At 40.4% G+C, this 15,611-nt stretch overlaps 4 protein-coding genes across 4 annotated transcripts; 2 read left to right on the top strand and 2 right to left on the bottom strand.

Annotated features, from left to right (window-relative positions):
* Positions 1 to 136: 136 nt before the first annotated feature.
* Positions 137 to 4,251, top strand: LOC148321283 (leucine repeat adapter protein 25). The gene is made up of 3 exons (XM_088278549.1): positions 137 to 363; positions 3,424 to 3,707; positions 3,786 to 4,251. The coding sequence occupies exons 1-2, from the start codon at positions 175 to 177 to the stop codon at positions 3,700 to 3,702; spliced, it is 468 nt and encodes a 155-aa protein (XP_088134675.1). The 5' UTR covers positions 137 to 174; the 3' UTR covers positions 3,703 to 3,707; positions 3,786 to 4,251.
* Positions 4,252 to 4,581: 330 nt separating this feature from the next.
* Positions 4,582 to 6,159, bottom strand: aard (alanine and arginine rich domain containing protein). Its single transcript, XM_088319207.1, has 2 exons — positions 5,717 to 6,159; positions 4,582 to 4,915 (listed from the first exon to the last, which is right to left on the bottom strand). Exons 1-2 carry the CDS (start codon positions 5,942 to 5,944, stop codon positions 4,793 to 4,795), a joined length of 351 nt encoding a protein of 116 aa, XP_088175333.1. The 5' UTR covers positions 5,945 to 6,159; the 3' UTR covers positions 4,582 to 4,792.
* A 1,944-nt stretch (positions 6,160 to 8,103) lies between these two features.
* On the bottom strand, positions 8,104 to 9,563 carry utp23 (UTP23 small subunit processome component). The gene is made up of 3 exons (XM_088319206.1): positions 9,167 to 9,563; positions 8,919 to 9,093; positions 8,104 to 8,756 (listed from the first exon to the last, which is right to left on the bottom strand). The coding sequence occupies exons 1-3, from the start codon at positions 9,352 to 9,354 to the stop codon at positions 8,361 to 8,363; spliced, it is 759 nt and encodes a 252-aa protein (XP_088175332.1). The 5' UTR covers positions 9,355 to 9,563; the 3' UTR covers positions 8,104 to 8,360.
* Positions 9,564 to 10,077: 514 nt separating this feature from the next.
* On the top strand, positions 10,078 to 15,159 carry rnf5 (ring finger protein 5). Its single transcript, XM_088278475.1, has 6 exons — positions 10,078 to 10,429; positions 12,330 to 12,348; positions 13,421 to 13,533; positions 13,617 to 13,674; positions 13,892 to 14,003; positions 14,086 to 15,159. Exons 1-6 carry the CDS (start codon positions 10,227 to 10,229, stop codon positions 14,205 to 14,207), a joined length of 627 nt encoding a protein of 208 aa, XP_088134601.1. The 5' UTR covers positions 10,078 to 10,226; the 3' UTR covers positions 14,208 to 15,159.
* The last annotated feature ends 452 nt before the right edge of the window (positions 15,160 to 15,611 follow it).

The following is a 15,611-nucleotide window of genomic DNA, read 5'->3' as shown; positions in this document are numbered from 1 at the left end:
TCAGGCTCCAATGAAGCTCGTACGCTTTGCCAAGAGGGGTGGTGGTGATGTTTGAGGGACGGGCGGCAGGAAAGAGGAGGGCGGAGGAAGGCGAGAAAGTGCCCCATAAGTGCCAGGGGATTCATAACAGGAACCAGACCCCGCCAAGACCAGAAGCAAAGTCTTAAACGTAACATGATGGAAGTGGTTCTAACCAGACTGCGGGACTTCTCCTGCAAGGCCACCACCTTTGACACGTGCACGCCTGCAGGAGCGTGCAGAGATCCCCAAAGAAGGTCCAACGGGCCCGCGAGTGGCTTTGCAGCTGGAGAGGAAAACAAGCTGGACATCGAAAGCGCACTGGCCTGGCTTCGAAGGGAACTGGTAAGACCGGAACTGTTCATTGTTACAATCAACATTTGGCTTCATCGCTGTTCGAACAAAAAAACTTGATGGTAAACTGTCCAATTGTGATAAAACTTCCAGTGAGCCTGCAGGGGAATGCATTCATCCGCCTGAATGGAAATGGAAGGATATTTACTCGGTCAGGCCAGTTTGTGTCACAGAGTTCACCGTCAAACTCCAGTAAATCCTCAGGAGTGAAGTTCAAGGCATTTATCTCCTCACAAAATTGCCACTTGGGTGTTTTTTTTTTTTAGTTGGAGGCCTAGCCTTGGTTTGTTCCTAAGATACATCTGAGTCACGTTGTTAAAATGTCAGCCGACCCCCCCCCCTCCTCCCCTCCTCACCGATGACCTCCTCCAATCTTATAGGCGGAGTGTGTGTTTGTGTCGACAAGTCCTAAATCTACAAGTGTTGTCTGTTTGCACCTCAGAGTGCGAGCAAGTGCGAGATTCATTCACAGACTCTTTTATCAATCGTGCGCTCGCACAGTTGGCTTGTCATGGGAACCGAGTGGACCACATGATGTCATAAAACTCACTCATTCGGATTTATCTACGTACCTCAAAACCAAATGTAGCTCCTCAGCTACACTAAATTCCAACTGACGTCCCAGACATGCTTAAAGGTGCTTCCAAATCGAATTTATTATTATTATTATTATTATTATTATTATTATTATTATTATTATTATTATTATTATTATTATTATCATTATCATTATCATTATCATTATCATTATCATTATCATTATCATTATTATTATTATTATTATTATTATTACTATTATTATTATTATTATCATTATCATTATCATCATTATTATTATCATTATCATTATCATTATCATTATTATTATTATTATTATTATTATTATTATTATTACTATTATTATTATTATTATTATCATTATCATTATCATCATTATTATTATTATTATTATTACTATTATTATTATTATTACTATTATTATTATTATTATTATCATTATCATTATCATCATTATTATTATTATTATTATTATTATTACTATTATTATTATTATTATTATTATCATTATCATTATCATTATCATTATCATTATCATTATCATTATCATTATCATTATCATCATTATTATTATTATTATTATTATTATTATTATTACTATTATTATCATTATTATAATTATTATTATTATTGTTATTATTATTATTATTATTATAACCATTTTTTTAATTATCTTGCACTCAAAAAACACTCCATATAAAAAAACTAAAACTACTACTAAACCTAATGAGTTCATCAAGTCTCACACACACACACAGGAATGTTTGTTCCAATCGTGGAGGAGCTCGGAAAAGAACCCAAAGCTGAGGCAAACTCACTCCAGGGAGTCCAGCTCAGCGTGTGAATAGAAGCGTTGGCGTCACCAACTCGATGAAAGGACAGTTCGCGTTTCTTCTCTCGTTCCTCAGATTGCAAACAAACGGGAGCGTTTTCAACCAGCCGCTGCTGTAATTAGCGGAGAAAAGGAAAGCGGATCAGCATGCTGGGTGTCTTTTTTTGTTTTGTTTTGTTTTGTTTGGGACATTCCTTGCTCGTATAGGAGAACCTTGGATTCTGAAGCTGGTGGGATTCTGAATATGTCATTTGACAAAGGCCACAATCAGGCAGCCGCTCATAAAAAAAAAAAAAAAAAAAGGGCAGAAGGAGAACTACAGAAAGAAGAATTTACATTTGAAAGAGGGCAGCGCACAAATAAAGTGGTGGTGGTTTCATTTTGAATGGGCCAACTCAGATTGATGAGTCTGAATGAGAATGACAAGTAACTCAGGATCAGGCCTTGTGACGATGTTTTAAAATTCTCTTATTTGATTATTTATTTTCAATACAATTTTTTTTTTGATTTTGGGGAAGCAAATGTTAATTTCTTGCATTTTAAAGGCACTCAACTTTTCACTTTTAGCAGCCAAACCCCATCTGCGTGAATAGCAGGATTCCACTGTGTATATTCAACTTGTAATGTCACCACTCACCACTAGATGGTAGACATGACTTAATTTTATATTTAATCTTATACTGCCCAAAATTACACCACCAGTAATTTTTGGCAGATTTTAATTACATGCAGGATGAATTGAACTTTTTGCAGTTTTGTGCCGACCTTGAATGGTAAAATTTTGTCATGATCCGCGTCGGACATGACCGGGGTTTTGTTATTGTTTTCATGTTCATGCGGTTTTGTTATTGTTTTCTTCACCTCCCGGCCATGTGCACTTGTTATTGTTTTGATCTGCTGATTAGGGGCGTTTCCCCTCAGCACCTCGCCCTCACCAGCCACGCACCTGTTCCCCGTCAGCTCACACACCTGATGCCCATCCGCACTCCTAATGACTGGACTATATAAACACCTCATCCCAACAACTCATTGTCGGAACATTACTCCTGCTGCTTCATTTGGACTGTCACGACCGCTCCCTGATCTCGTTCACGCTCATGTTCTCGTTCACGCTCACGCTCATGTTCTCGTTCACGCTCATGTTCTCGTTCACGCTCATGTTCTCGCTTCGCTCCCGTTCTTGCTCCCGCTCTTGTCCCTAGTTTTTGTCACTGTCTTCGTTCCTCGGTTTTTGTTCTGTTTAGTCAAGTTTAGTTCGTCATAATCATTTTGCACCCTGCCACGTTTGTTTTTGTGCACGCCATGTTATTTGTCCTCATTGATTAATTTAATAAATTCCCTTTAGTTTACCCTTTTCCCTGCTTCCTCGCTCTTTGTGTCCACCCACCTCCTCCTCGCCCACCGGCGAGCAAACCTGACAAATTTATGGACTAAATCCCTTGGCACAGTATGTGGATATTTTTTAATTCTTTTTTGTTTATTTTTTATTTTATTATTCAACAGCTGGATCTTTTATTGAAGAACCTATAGGGGAAAATATATATCAAGAGCATATATTTTGTCTCTATTTATTTATTTTTTTACATACATCTGATTATGGCGCTTGAGTGATTTTGTATTTTCTACGAAACTAATGATTATTCGATACATGCTGTATACAGATGGAGATGCGCTCCCAAGATCAAGCGCTGATCCGGCAGCTGATGGAGCTTCACTCCGGCATTCAGGAGCTCAAGCAGGAGTTGTCCGAGGAGGAGGCAGAGGAGGAGGCGGAGTTTCACGAGGAAAGCAGCTCCTGGGACTCAGAGTGTGAACAGGGGAGCGTCTACTCCAGTTCGGGAGATGAGGTCTCACCCTTGCCCCTGCCGAAGAAATCTCGGTGTCTTTACGCCACTGCTTTGGCCGGCAAATCTTTCAGTAGGAGAAGCTCTGTGCCTTGAAGCTCCTCCGAGAACATGTCCAGTCTCTTTATTAACACCTTCCCGCTCTCCATGTTTGCACAGATGGATCCGAACTAAAACACAATCAGCAACTGGAACGGCCTCCGTACGTTAAATCGAAACAGGAAATGCAACGGGGCTTCCGCACGTGAAGCGAACCTACGCCTCATTCTGAATCGTAATCTTTATTTGCATTGACCTAAAGGCAAGCACTGTCGCCTTTGCGTAGCTTAGTTTTTGCGTGACAATTTTTTTAAATTTTAGGACAGTATATGATAGCATCAACGAGATGAACCTTCTGAAACATGTCGGTAAGAATAAAATTGTACAAAATGTCTCAGTAGAAGAAAAATGAATCTATATTGATAATTCATTGATTTGCGTGTCTCAATACTTTTGACTTTGTCGTGAAATATTTAGAGCGCAACAGAACCTTTATGTCTGATTTGCAAAGTGTCATGTTTCTGGATGAATGTAAGTCGGTTACATCGTCACGGGCCGTTAGTGCTCAAAGGTCACCGACCTTACGCGGCTTTAACGGCGTACAGAATGGAGTCGACATCTGTTTGTACAACGCCACAATAAAAACAATCGTGACAGCACAGAATGGTGTCTGCTCTTTGTTCATACTGACATTTTGTCACTTACAAAAGTAGTGCTTTGCCGCCATCTTGTGTCATCGATTGAACAATTTAGACCTTTTTTAGGGGAGTATCATCTTACTGATTGATTCACTCCGTATTTGTGAATTAAGTTTCTAAAAGAATACCACATGGATGTATTTAATAACCATCGCCAAGCTTCAAGATTTATTCCCAACAGATGACACGAACAATAAAGATATTAGAAAGAGTAAAAGTGATTCGTTTGATTCTCAGACTACCAAAGCATCTTGTCTCATTTTAGAGGAAATAAAACTGAAAGCGCATTTTGGTATAAGTGCAAAACATTTCTTTTGTTTTTTTTTTTACCCTGCTTACTTTGAAATGCAATTGCCGTCATTTTTATTTGAACAGAATTAAAATACATCCAGTCATCATTTAAATTCAATCTCACGCCGCCTCAGAATTGTACACTTTTCCGTTTGGATTTACTGCTGATCGTCACCCGCGTCCTCCGAACCTCCGTAACTCTCCCTTCTCAGTCTTTGGATCTCGGTATTGAGTCCCAGCAGTGTTTGAGCCAGCTGGAGGTCCTGCGAACGCATCTCCAACTGCGGGAGAGCAAAGCAAAGGTGATGAGGTCATCGTGTATCACATGCTGGCCTACAAAACATTTTTGAATGTGATGATAAAATACAAGAAAAGATTGAAAAAATATTTCTGCAAATTTCTGAAATCTTGCAATTGCAGGTGTGCCTAACGGAGTGGCCACTGAGTATTCTGAGAGTCACTGAAATACTGAATCCCTTTTTTTTCTTTTTACAAAGCAATAAAAATACGACGTTGCTGCTATTTTTATGGTGTCAAAGTTGAAGTGAGTTGAGGCATCATATTGAGACAAAACTAGTGCTTTGTCACCCCCCTGTGGCATCATTGGCTTTTATAAATTGGATTTTTCGCTCCGTCACCCAATTTTGATTAAGCGACTCATGCCAAAAATCAAACAATATCCTGGCCATTGAAAATAATTTTTCACTCTGAACTTTGCTAGTTACCGTCACGACACATGGGAAAAAAAAGCTTCAAAATCTGATGACATAAGGCACTAACGATGTAGTGCAGTGATTGCCAAGAAACATTGAATAATAATTAGTGTTTTTATTTACCACCTGCGATGCATTGTACATGAAGTTATTATTCATATTTTTTTTTCTCAATTGTGCGGAATGTTACAGTGGATCGCAATACTACATTTTTAGGAGTGAATAAACAGCCTGTTTTTGATCAACACTTACGCCTACTCTGCTACTGTGTTTTATCTTGTTTGTGTTCATACTTTTATTTATTTATTTTTTTTGACGGAACATGGATTAAAAAGGAAGAGATTGAAAACAGCCATCGTGTCAACATACCAGTTCGGACCGGAGCCAAGTGATAGCTCCGTCTATCTTGGCCCTCCTCAACTCCTCATTGGCTTGATGACTCCTGCTGATGCTGAGCTGCCTCGCTCGGACGTGGTCATCCTCCCGCCGATCTTCTCGAGAGCCTCCGCTCGTCCTGAAGGCGTCGATCAGTTTGTTCTTGATGTTCTCCAGGACCATGGTGGACAAGGTGTCCTCGCTGTGGCTGTCACGGTCCATGCCGGGATGCCGGGACTCATGTGTTGCCTTCCTGCAGTTTTTCAAGCCGCTCGTCAAACTTGATCCAGAAGTCTCGGCTGGATGCACCGTTTCTGTCTTCTCCTCCGTCAGCGCTCACTCTGCCCGCCTCGTGTGGAGCTGCCTTGTTTTGTCATTGTTACTATGGAGAAACACCCCTCCTCCTTTTTGGGGAGCCCGAATAAGAATGGTCGAAGATCTCGGACAAAGACTATTGTTGCTTCCAATAAGAAGTGAAAAGACCCCCCTCCTTTCTTCCCATCCTAACCTAAGCCACCACACCCTCCCCCATGTTTTTTAGCGAGCAGGGGGGGGCTTTTTGGTTCTCATTCAATGCCCCCCCCCATACAACTCAACTGTGAGAAATGTGCCACGATGGGGCTCTCTTTTGGTCGGCCTGATGTACAGCACAAACCAAATCCATCAAAGCCCCCCATGGACGTCGCGGCCGCTTTGCTGCCTAAATAAGACCTGCTTGTCAAGCTTAGGAGGCAGACAGGTTGGGCGAGGAGTGAGACACTGCTTCAGTGTTAGCCTATTCCTCAGCACAAAGGCCATCCTACAGTGAAAAACAACCAGGCTCTTTGTGTCCAAGTTAAATCCATTCCCCCTGGGCTATGTGGGATGGTTTTTGGCAACCCTGAGCAGTTTTTCCTCTGACTTTTTGTGTAGAGATGAGACAGGGGTCTGACTTACGGGCCTGATTCTGAGCAGAAATAAGACGGCACAATCGGTCAGTGCTTCCAAGTGGTTCGGCCTCTTCTTGGCAGTCATTCGTCACTTTGTTGCTTTCGGTGATGAGTCATGTGAAACAACATGTGTGTGCAGTCGTGCGAGATAAAGACATACAGTAGGAGCAAACCCACCCAAATACATACTAAACCACTTTGACATGTGCCCCCCAAAGGATTTGCAAAGGGAGGGAAAAGTTCCGCTAAATTCGGATAGCGTTCCTAAACGGAAAGTTTAGCACTGTTTGCATGCTTCATCATACTGACACCACCAATTTATTACACGTGGTCTCATTCTCTAACTTGAACACTATTTCAGGATGAACCAAAAAATGCACCCTTACATTTTTTAAACTTTTGAATGCATAACCAATTGTTTAAAGTTTCAGTCATTTTTGCACAATTTGCTTCTCTATAATCAGCAAAGGCAGAATTCACAACAGGTGTTTGATCCTTGAATAGACAAATGAATTTCCTGGTTTGTTTAGAATGGGTATTTAAAGAGCAAAAAAAAATCTTAATATGTTCTATGCAGCCCAACAAGCCTAAATACGGCGTTTTGATTAATGTTGTTTGTGGAATATAGACTAAGCAGCAAAATCCACCTGTTTTTATCCATCTCATTTTGGCATTTGCTCTTGAATGAAGACGTCACATTTGATCGGGCTCAGGTAACGACCAACCCCGGTTAAACTGGCGAAAAAAATAAACCTAATAGTTTTGGTAATTTATGCTACAATAATCTCTTTCAAGAGTTTAATAATTTAGAAAAGATGTAGTGACCGGAGGTTCCTCTGGAGGGCGACAAAGAACGTCAGATGAGGAGCAGAAGCATGGCAAAAATAAGATTTTCAAATAAGCCGTTTAAAAAAAAAAAAAAGGTCAAATTGATGACTCTTACTTGCATGATGCATAATATTGTGCAGTTTTCTATTAGTTTGATGTCAGACACACAATTTCACAAATGCCTTGTAATGACAACTACGTAAAATGGTCTGCGCGATACTGTCAACATTAAATCACGATTACTAGTCTACCATAAAGACCTATAGAGAAAGTTACAATTTTAAAGCAACATTTTTTTTTAGCTAGAACGGGACACAAGCTGTATAGATAAATATGAAGCTTATTCAAACTAGAACGCTTTTCTAGTTCTTTTGACTACTTGTGAAATCAAGAAAATACAAACATTTTTTTAATGCAGCAGTTACATAAAAATATTAGGTGCCAAAAAAACTAAGCAATCATGGTGCTGAAATTGTTTCTATCACAACTGTGCGGACCAATATAGGTTAACTTCCTGCAACAATACGTTACCTCTTCTGCCCTCTAGTGGCACATCCAGGAAGGAATACAACGTTCGTAGCATGTCCAGAAATCACATCACCATTATTAACATCCATTTAATAATTTAGGCAAAAATATTCACATATTTTATTTGCACAGATGTGTAAATGTTTTCATGCATTGATTGTTGCTATCAATGTACTTGCAAAGTTAGAATTTGTAAAATGTTGATGTAATGTATACATGATGTGATGGTAAAAAGTAAAAAAGGGTCACTGTGGGGCTGCCATTGACAATGACCAAGTAAGTTAACATAACTTACTGTAATAATCGAAAATTAGAACACCTCATTCATTCACTCACTCAGATCGGTTCTACGATTATTGAACTATAGGTGTGGCAACTTGATTGTCTCCTTGTGTTTTCCGTTTCTTGTGTCTGCTCCGAGTCCTCTTCTGACCTGGCTCAGTTTTTTTAAGCGGTGGCGTTGGCCCCTTTTTCTTCTTCTTCTTTAGGCAGCTCAGGGGGTTCGGGTTGTGCGGTTTCCTCTTCCTCTTCTTCCCCCGTCTGTCGCCGTCTTTCTTAACAATGCCCTGCTCCTCTTTCATGCTGCGAAGGCTCTGCTGCTGCGCCGGAGTGACAAGCTCACCCAGCTGGACAGCCTGGACCTGGTCCAGCGAAGATTGACTGGGTTTGTCCAGCACTATGGTGTTTTGGATGATGTAGAGAAGAGGCACGCCTGGGATCTTCTTAAGACCTGTTGTCAGCTTTAAGTCCTGCACAACGAACCACAAATACACGCTTGCATGTTAAAAATCAACTATAATGTGACATACAACCTCAAACATGGCGGAACCTGACGTCACTATTTGTATATAAACAACTAAAAAGTCAATTTAACCATAATATGTCCCCTTTAAGATTACAAAAAGTGTGACCTGTGTGGCAACAAAGTAGTGATGCGGGTTTGTGCCCTCCAACATGGAAAGTAGACACTCCGAGGCAGGAACTGGACTCTTCAAATGCTGGCATTTCCTCACTTGATACCTCTGCAGAATGATTTTGGCCCCAATGAGATCTTTGCCCAGATTTTCTAATTCTTTGAGAGCGCAACTGAAAAACACGCAAAAATGCATGATTCAATGTTATTTTCACAGAAAGCATAATGCAACTCGAATATACTCACTTAGTGGTGCAAAGCTGCAACTCGCCCATAAGATACTTTGGCATTTGCTCCTTGATTTGAATCTTGTTCTTTAATGCCGCTTGACAAAAAGTTCCGTCAATGAGGATCTGAAAAGGTTGCCGAAAGTTAAAATTGTATTTGTAAAAGGATAACGTTTTCTTGGCTATTTTCTGTCGCTTGATCTTCATGATGGCTGACTGGTGGAATTTACACGAGAAGTGTCCGAAAATCAGAAAGTATGAAGTAAATGAGAACGTTGCAACTAAACGTGATTTGCGAGCGCGTCTCGATTACTTCAATGCGCCAACGTTGTACACAACTGGACAAAGTTACATGATAGCAACGTGTGCTAAGTCCGAGCACACAACATGCACGATGTGCTTACTGCCCCGGCCTCCGTTGGGAAACAATATGCAGACAAAAGGGTCCGGTCATATAGGTTTACGTACGTGTTAAATTGTAAAACTTAAATAATATAAATTATTATTATCATTAGCATTATGTTGAGTCATTTATTTTATTTTTATTTTTTACCACAACTACGCCATGGGCGTATTATAATTATTATGAATATAATTCAAATTAGTTTTGGTGTTTTGTATTTATTTGATTATTTACTCTATTAGAGGAAAGCATGGTTTCAAACATTTGACATCGTTATATTATTAATAATAATAATCTTATCATTATTTTTGTGTTATTAGTCCTTTATTTTACGTGCATTTTATTATTTGCAATATTAAATGATTCAACAATTGTTTTTTTTTCGATATTCACCGTTGTTATTATTATAATTATTATTGTTGTTGTTGTCGGTCTTCGTCTGTTGTTTTGGTTTTGGTTTATTTCATGATTTATGACGACAGCGGAGTAGAGAACTGCTTTTTATTTGCCCGGAAATACTAGTGTGTATTCCGGAAGTGCGTCAGACGCACAGCTTTAGTTAAGTGACAGCCGTCGACTCGTCGCTTGTGATTCACAGTCAAACGACGTTAGTCCGAGTCGGGCTCTCGTGTGACAGCTCGGTGCGTGAACCCTTTTCTCTTGCACGGCACCTACTATGGCGGCCACCGATCCCCGGTCGTCGAGTGACGGCGGACCGGCCAGCAGAGGAGGCTACCCGGGCGGGGAGAGCCGCAAAGATCGCGATGGACTGGGCGGTGGTAACGGGGAAGACGATCGGGACCGAGGCAGCTTCGAGTGCAACATTTGTTTCGACACCGCTAAGGACGCTGTCATCAGTATGTGCGGCCACTTGTTCTGGTACGAACCGAGCGTGGCGAGCTTCGGGGCTTGATTGTTGTGAAATAATCAAAACCTGACATGCAGGGCGGCCTTTATTTACATCCGTTTTAACGGTAGAATGACGCCTGCTATATTTTCTATTTACTGAGCATTTCGTCTAATGTGTGTGAATGAGTTGGTGATCTTTTGTGTGAGCTTTGTTGCTCATGCTGACCTTGTATGTTTTGACATAATGGCTGACTTGCTGCTTGTAACACATTAACTTGCTGGCTCACTTTATGCAGATTAAAGATCTCGGGTTCTCTTAACTAATGGAATGTAGCACCAACTTGTTTTGTGTTATTAGAGCTCTTAAAACGTAAATGTCAACTCTGGTCTACATTGAAACTGTTCTAAAATGTGCATCCATGGGGTATTTTTTGCACGGTACTTGTGACCTGTGTTTTCTGTTAGTATTTGGGAGCCAAAATGTGCAATGAATTGCAATGACATGTGCTCAAATTACTTAACATCTATTAAGATTCTATTTATTTTGCAAACTTATTTTTATCCCACCAATCATTTTCGATGGCAATTTTGCTGTGCCCTCTTAACCATATGCCAACTAGGGTTGAACATCGCATTCTACTTATTGCAATGTCAATTCGAATTTGATTCATTATCAAGCCCTAAACTGCAGAGGAATTGTTCACTCGTAGACAGTAACGTGACAATGTGTGCAAACTTTCATTTCTGTGTCGTGTGCTTTGGTAATTTAGTTTCCATGATTACCCACCATCCAGCCTCTTTTCCGTCTGGCCTCCCCTGAGAGACCTCCAGACTTTGTAATATGATGCAACAATCAGTAAGGCAGCCGAGTGATGACATCATCTCATGTTGCAACTTTGCATAGCAGTTGCCATCATGTTCGAAACAGCTCTCGGGATGATGCGGTGCAGTTCTGATCCGCAAGCAAACTACACACACTCTAATATCTAAATAGTAAACCCACTTTTATTGCTGGGCTAGGTTGTAGCCACGCTTGCAATAGGGGACTTGCACATTGTAATACAGATGAATTTATTGCTTTTGTTTGTTGAAAAAAAAAAAAAAAAGAATATTAAAACACAAAATTGAGGAAAGAAATGGCAGTAAGATTATTTGTCAAAATCATTCAGCTCTGTCTTAAATTAGTGCTTGCCAATTACTCGCCTGGATTAATCACATGCCTGCTCCACTCCAGGGTCATGTGACAGCACGTGTGCCTGCTGCATTAATGATGTAGATTGTAGACAGTCGGACTCGTGTCGTAGTGTGCCGGGGATAAACACTTTTAAATGCTATCAGGCGGTGCAAACACACAATTGAAAAAAGAAAAGTCTTTGGTAACCAGTGAACTGGAGTTTTGCCATCAGAGTTGGAAATTTTGTTCTGTTGCGTGCATCTTGCGAAGGAATGTCAGCCATCAGATAGCCAGTGTTACACAAACGCTACATTGTTGAAGTGTGTGTGTGTGTGTGTGTGTTTCTCTCTTTCTGGTTGCATCAGGTTGCGCTTGGTTTCTCTCTCGTGGGTCTTGATTATGTCATTCATTTAACAACTATGTCAAAAAGTATATTTATAGAGTAACAATAATTTTCACAAGATATTGTGGTCGTGATTTGCAGTTTTGTACAATTTTAGTTTCCCAGTTTTGATTACACAAGAGGGGGCAAAATATTACAATGGAAACTGCAAACTGCTACTACTACATTTTTTTGTGGTTTTAATGATATAATAATAACAAAAGTATTATTGTGGTTATATAGCCAAAGAGTAAAGTGTGATTATTTTATTAGTTTAGCTGAACTAAACTTTTCTCGTCGTTCACATAAACTAATTGAACATGAATGTCATAGTTATACACGTTAATAATTGTTTGCCTTTTCTCTCTTTCCAGCTGGCCTTGTCTCCATCAAGTAAGTTTATCATCATTGACTTTGTTCTTGATTTCCCTCACCAAATGTTTAGTGACTCTTGCAATGAAAAGGAATGTCTAAATATGTCATGTTTTTTTCCTAAAAAAAAATAGGCAATGAATAGATAAATCAACTTACACAACAATCGTTTTCCACTGACGTCTTTGTGTTGTAGCATGCTCTCCAACTGTTGCCGGCTGTCAAAACAAATGAAGAAGGCACTTACATATATATTAGTGTTTAAAGTCCCGGCCCAAACTATCTGATCATGGAATGTTGATCTAAGTTTGTAACTTGGTAATCGGCCCACGTAAGATGACTTAGTACAGCTTAAACATACTAATACCTTTAATGCTTCTGTTTACCACTTCTTTCTCTGTGGCACACTTTAGTTTAGTTACCCGGCGTGGTTCACTGGCACAATTTGAAAGTATTGTACGTCATGGCAATGTGAATCAAAAAAGTGCAGAAAATCAGATACATTCAGATCTGCATCAAGATGTGGATACAAATCAGATCGTATTTGGTGGTAGTGAAGTCAATTCACTTTCACAAGCAGCAGTTTAATGAGCAATCCAACCTAACCCATGAACACATCATGGGGAGCACTATTCCCTAACAGATAACATCGGTGCCGCTGTATTTAAAAAAAAAAAAGCTCTTTGAACACAAATGATGGACCAACATGCGTGGACAGATAATATACAACAATACTTGCAGAGTTGCAGGCATACATAATTTATCCTCTGCAAAGAATGACTAATATTAGTCTCGATATACTGCCCCCAGGTGGCCAAGATGCGCACACCAGGAGCAACAGAACTATTGAATTGAATTCTGTGCATTTTACTTATGTCATTACTGTATGTTTTTATGAAATAGAATATTGTAATTGTCATTTAAAAATTACTAAAATTTTATTTTTTCCGGGAAGGCCAAAACGGATTAATGGTTATATGGTCCATATTGGTTATTTCATGTGTTTTGCGAATGTAAGCAACCATATTGTATGCGTCACTTGAGATCTACATGGAAACTGAGAATTTTCCCTTTCCTGTGCTGCTCTGTTCAGTGGTTGGAGACGAGGCCAAGCAGACCGCAGTGTCCTGTGTGTAAAGCCGGTATCAGCCGGGACAAGGTGATCCCGCTATACGGACGAGGGAGCTCCAGTCAAGAGGACCCCCGGTGCGCCCTGTACCCTGCATACTGCGTATGTGTGTGATGGCCTGACCGTGTCCTTGTGAGTGACTGTTTGTGTTGAACTCCAGGTTGAAAACTCCCCCACGGCCTCAGGGACAGAGAACGGAGCCAGAAAGCAGAGGCGGGGTGAGTCTGGTGGGGGGCGCTCACTTCTGTGACATAGTGCAAAAAAAGGCTGAGCTCACACTGACACCTAGTGGACAAGTTTAGCAAAAAACTCTGATGTGATAATGCTTGCTTGCTAAGTGTGTCTCAAAATTTGTAGTCGATTCAAGTTATTGTCTACATACGCACACAGAGTTGTTTACCTTTCATCCAATTCAAAGTCACTTGTGCTTTTCAGATGTTCCAGGGTTTCAGCGACACCAGTTTTCACATGTCGTTTGGCATCGGCGCTTTCCCCTTCGGCTTCTTCACAACCGTGTTCAACGGCAACGACCCTTTTCACAGAGCAGGTAGTTAAGAGCAGTTGATAAAATAAGTATTTTATTTTTTAATTGTAGTATAACTCTGTAACCCTCCCTCGTGTCCTTCCAGACCAATATGCAGGTGAAGCCCAAGGCAACGGGGGTAACGTCAACAACGGGAATTATAATTGGCAAGACTGCCTCTTCCTGTTCGTGGCTGTTTTCTTTTTCTTCTGGCTGCTGAGCGTGTGACCAAGAGGACGAGCGACAAAGACGGACGGACAGAGGGGAAGGGACGGGTGTCGCTCACTGAAAATCGCACACTTTAACCTGAACCACATACACTTTCATGTTTTGTTTCCGATGAGGTAATAACTCGGGGGAGCGGTTGTTTGCAAAAATGTCACATCAAGCCCCACCAAACTGCCTTTTGTTAATACGAAACAGAAAAAATGAGCTGTTGAATTAGCCTTTCCCCTCCCTCACGCAGCATGCGCCCGGAGATATTCGCTGATAGAAACGAGGGCGGTGCTAAACTATAATGGGCTCACTGTCAGAATAATCTGTCTGTCTTTAAGGGGGTCAGAAGAGAGACAGTATTATGTGATCAGGGCGACCAGGCCTTTCTCCGATGGCTATTTCAAGCGTAGTGACTCTAATTCACCCCTCTTAGCCACAAAGAGACAAAAAGTGGCAGAAGAGGAGCGCTAACACCAGTGGTTACCATAGCAACCATTTTCTTGCCTCTAAAAGGCCAAAGAGTAGCAGTTTGGTTCAGAGTAATTGGGTTTGTGTGGATGTTTCGCTCTTTCTGTCTTAAAAATGACTGCCAGTGCACTGTGATGTTGGTTGAACCTGTCCTCATTTGTTGTTCGTTTTTTTTTTGTACCAAAGCTTCCCAAAATAAGAGCAGAGGAATTGGGGAGTACAAAAAGCGAAATCTCAATGAACCATATTGGGAAAATGATTTCACTTAATACCAGGCAGACTCGCTGCAGTTCAGTCGACTCTCCTTTTGGGATCTCAACTATAAACCACATCCTGTATGTCAGAGCAAGTGATGCATTTGTATATAGATTTGTGAATGTGTGTTTTTTTTTTTAATTAATTTGTAGCTATGGCACTGATAACCAGGATGCTTTTTGTAAATTTTGCCACCCAAGGTTAACACATCTTCTGCCAACGTCTACCATAAAAAAAAAAAAAAAATTAAAATATGGTCCTCATTTGATTGACAGGAGCGCTAATCTTGGGTCGCATATTTGTCTTATTTAATATGAAGCTAATGTGAGATTAAGCAAGACATTAAAATTTTCATTAAGGCATCCACCACGTTTTGTGTCTTTGTCAAATAATTCAAGCCTGACAATCAAACAAGGAACCTCAAGTGTGGTGATTATTTCACCGTTTTCATTAATTCCTCCATCCAGTTTGAATCACAGGACACAGACAACATTTGCATCATCCCTGAGTGGACATTGAAGCCACGTTGCCTGCAGATAGTTGGGCAAAATAAATCATTTGTTGCACCATCTCTGACTACTCAAATGCAAACACGTGATGAGAAAACAGACACAGTGGGTTGGCACAATTTTGAACATATTTTTGACAAACTATTTTTTATTACAAACAGTATTCAGATGGCCAGGTGTATTT

Source organism: Idiotropiscis lumnitzeri, chromosome 16 (genome assembly GCF_059441095.1).
Source record: "Idiotropiscis lumnitzeri isolate Australia: NSW breed Sydney's pygmy pipehorse chromosome 16, RoL_Ilum_1.0, whole genome shotgun sequence".
NCBI lineage: Eukaryota > Metazoa > Chordata > Actinopteri > Syngnathiformes > Syngnathidae > Idiotropiscis > Idiotropiscis lumnitzeri.
The sequence above is the reverse complement of the archived record's forward strand: the minus strand, read 5'-3'. Positions and strand labels throughout refer to the sequence as shown.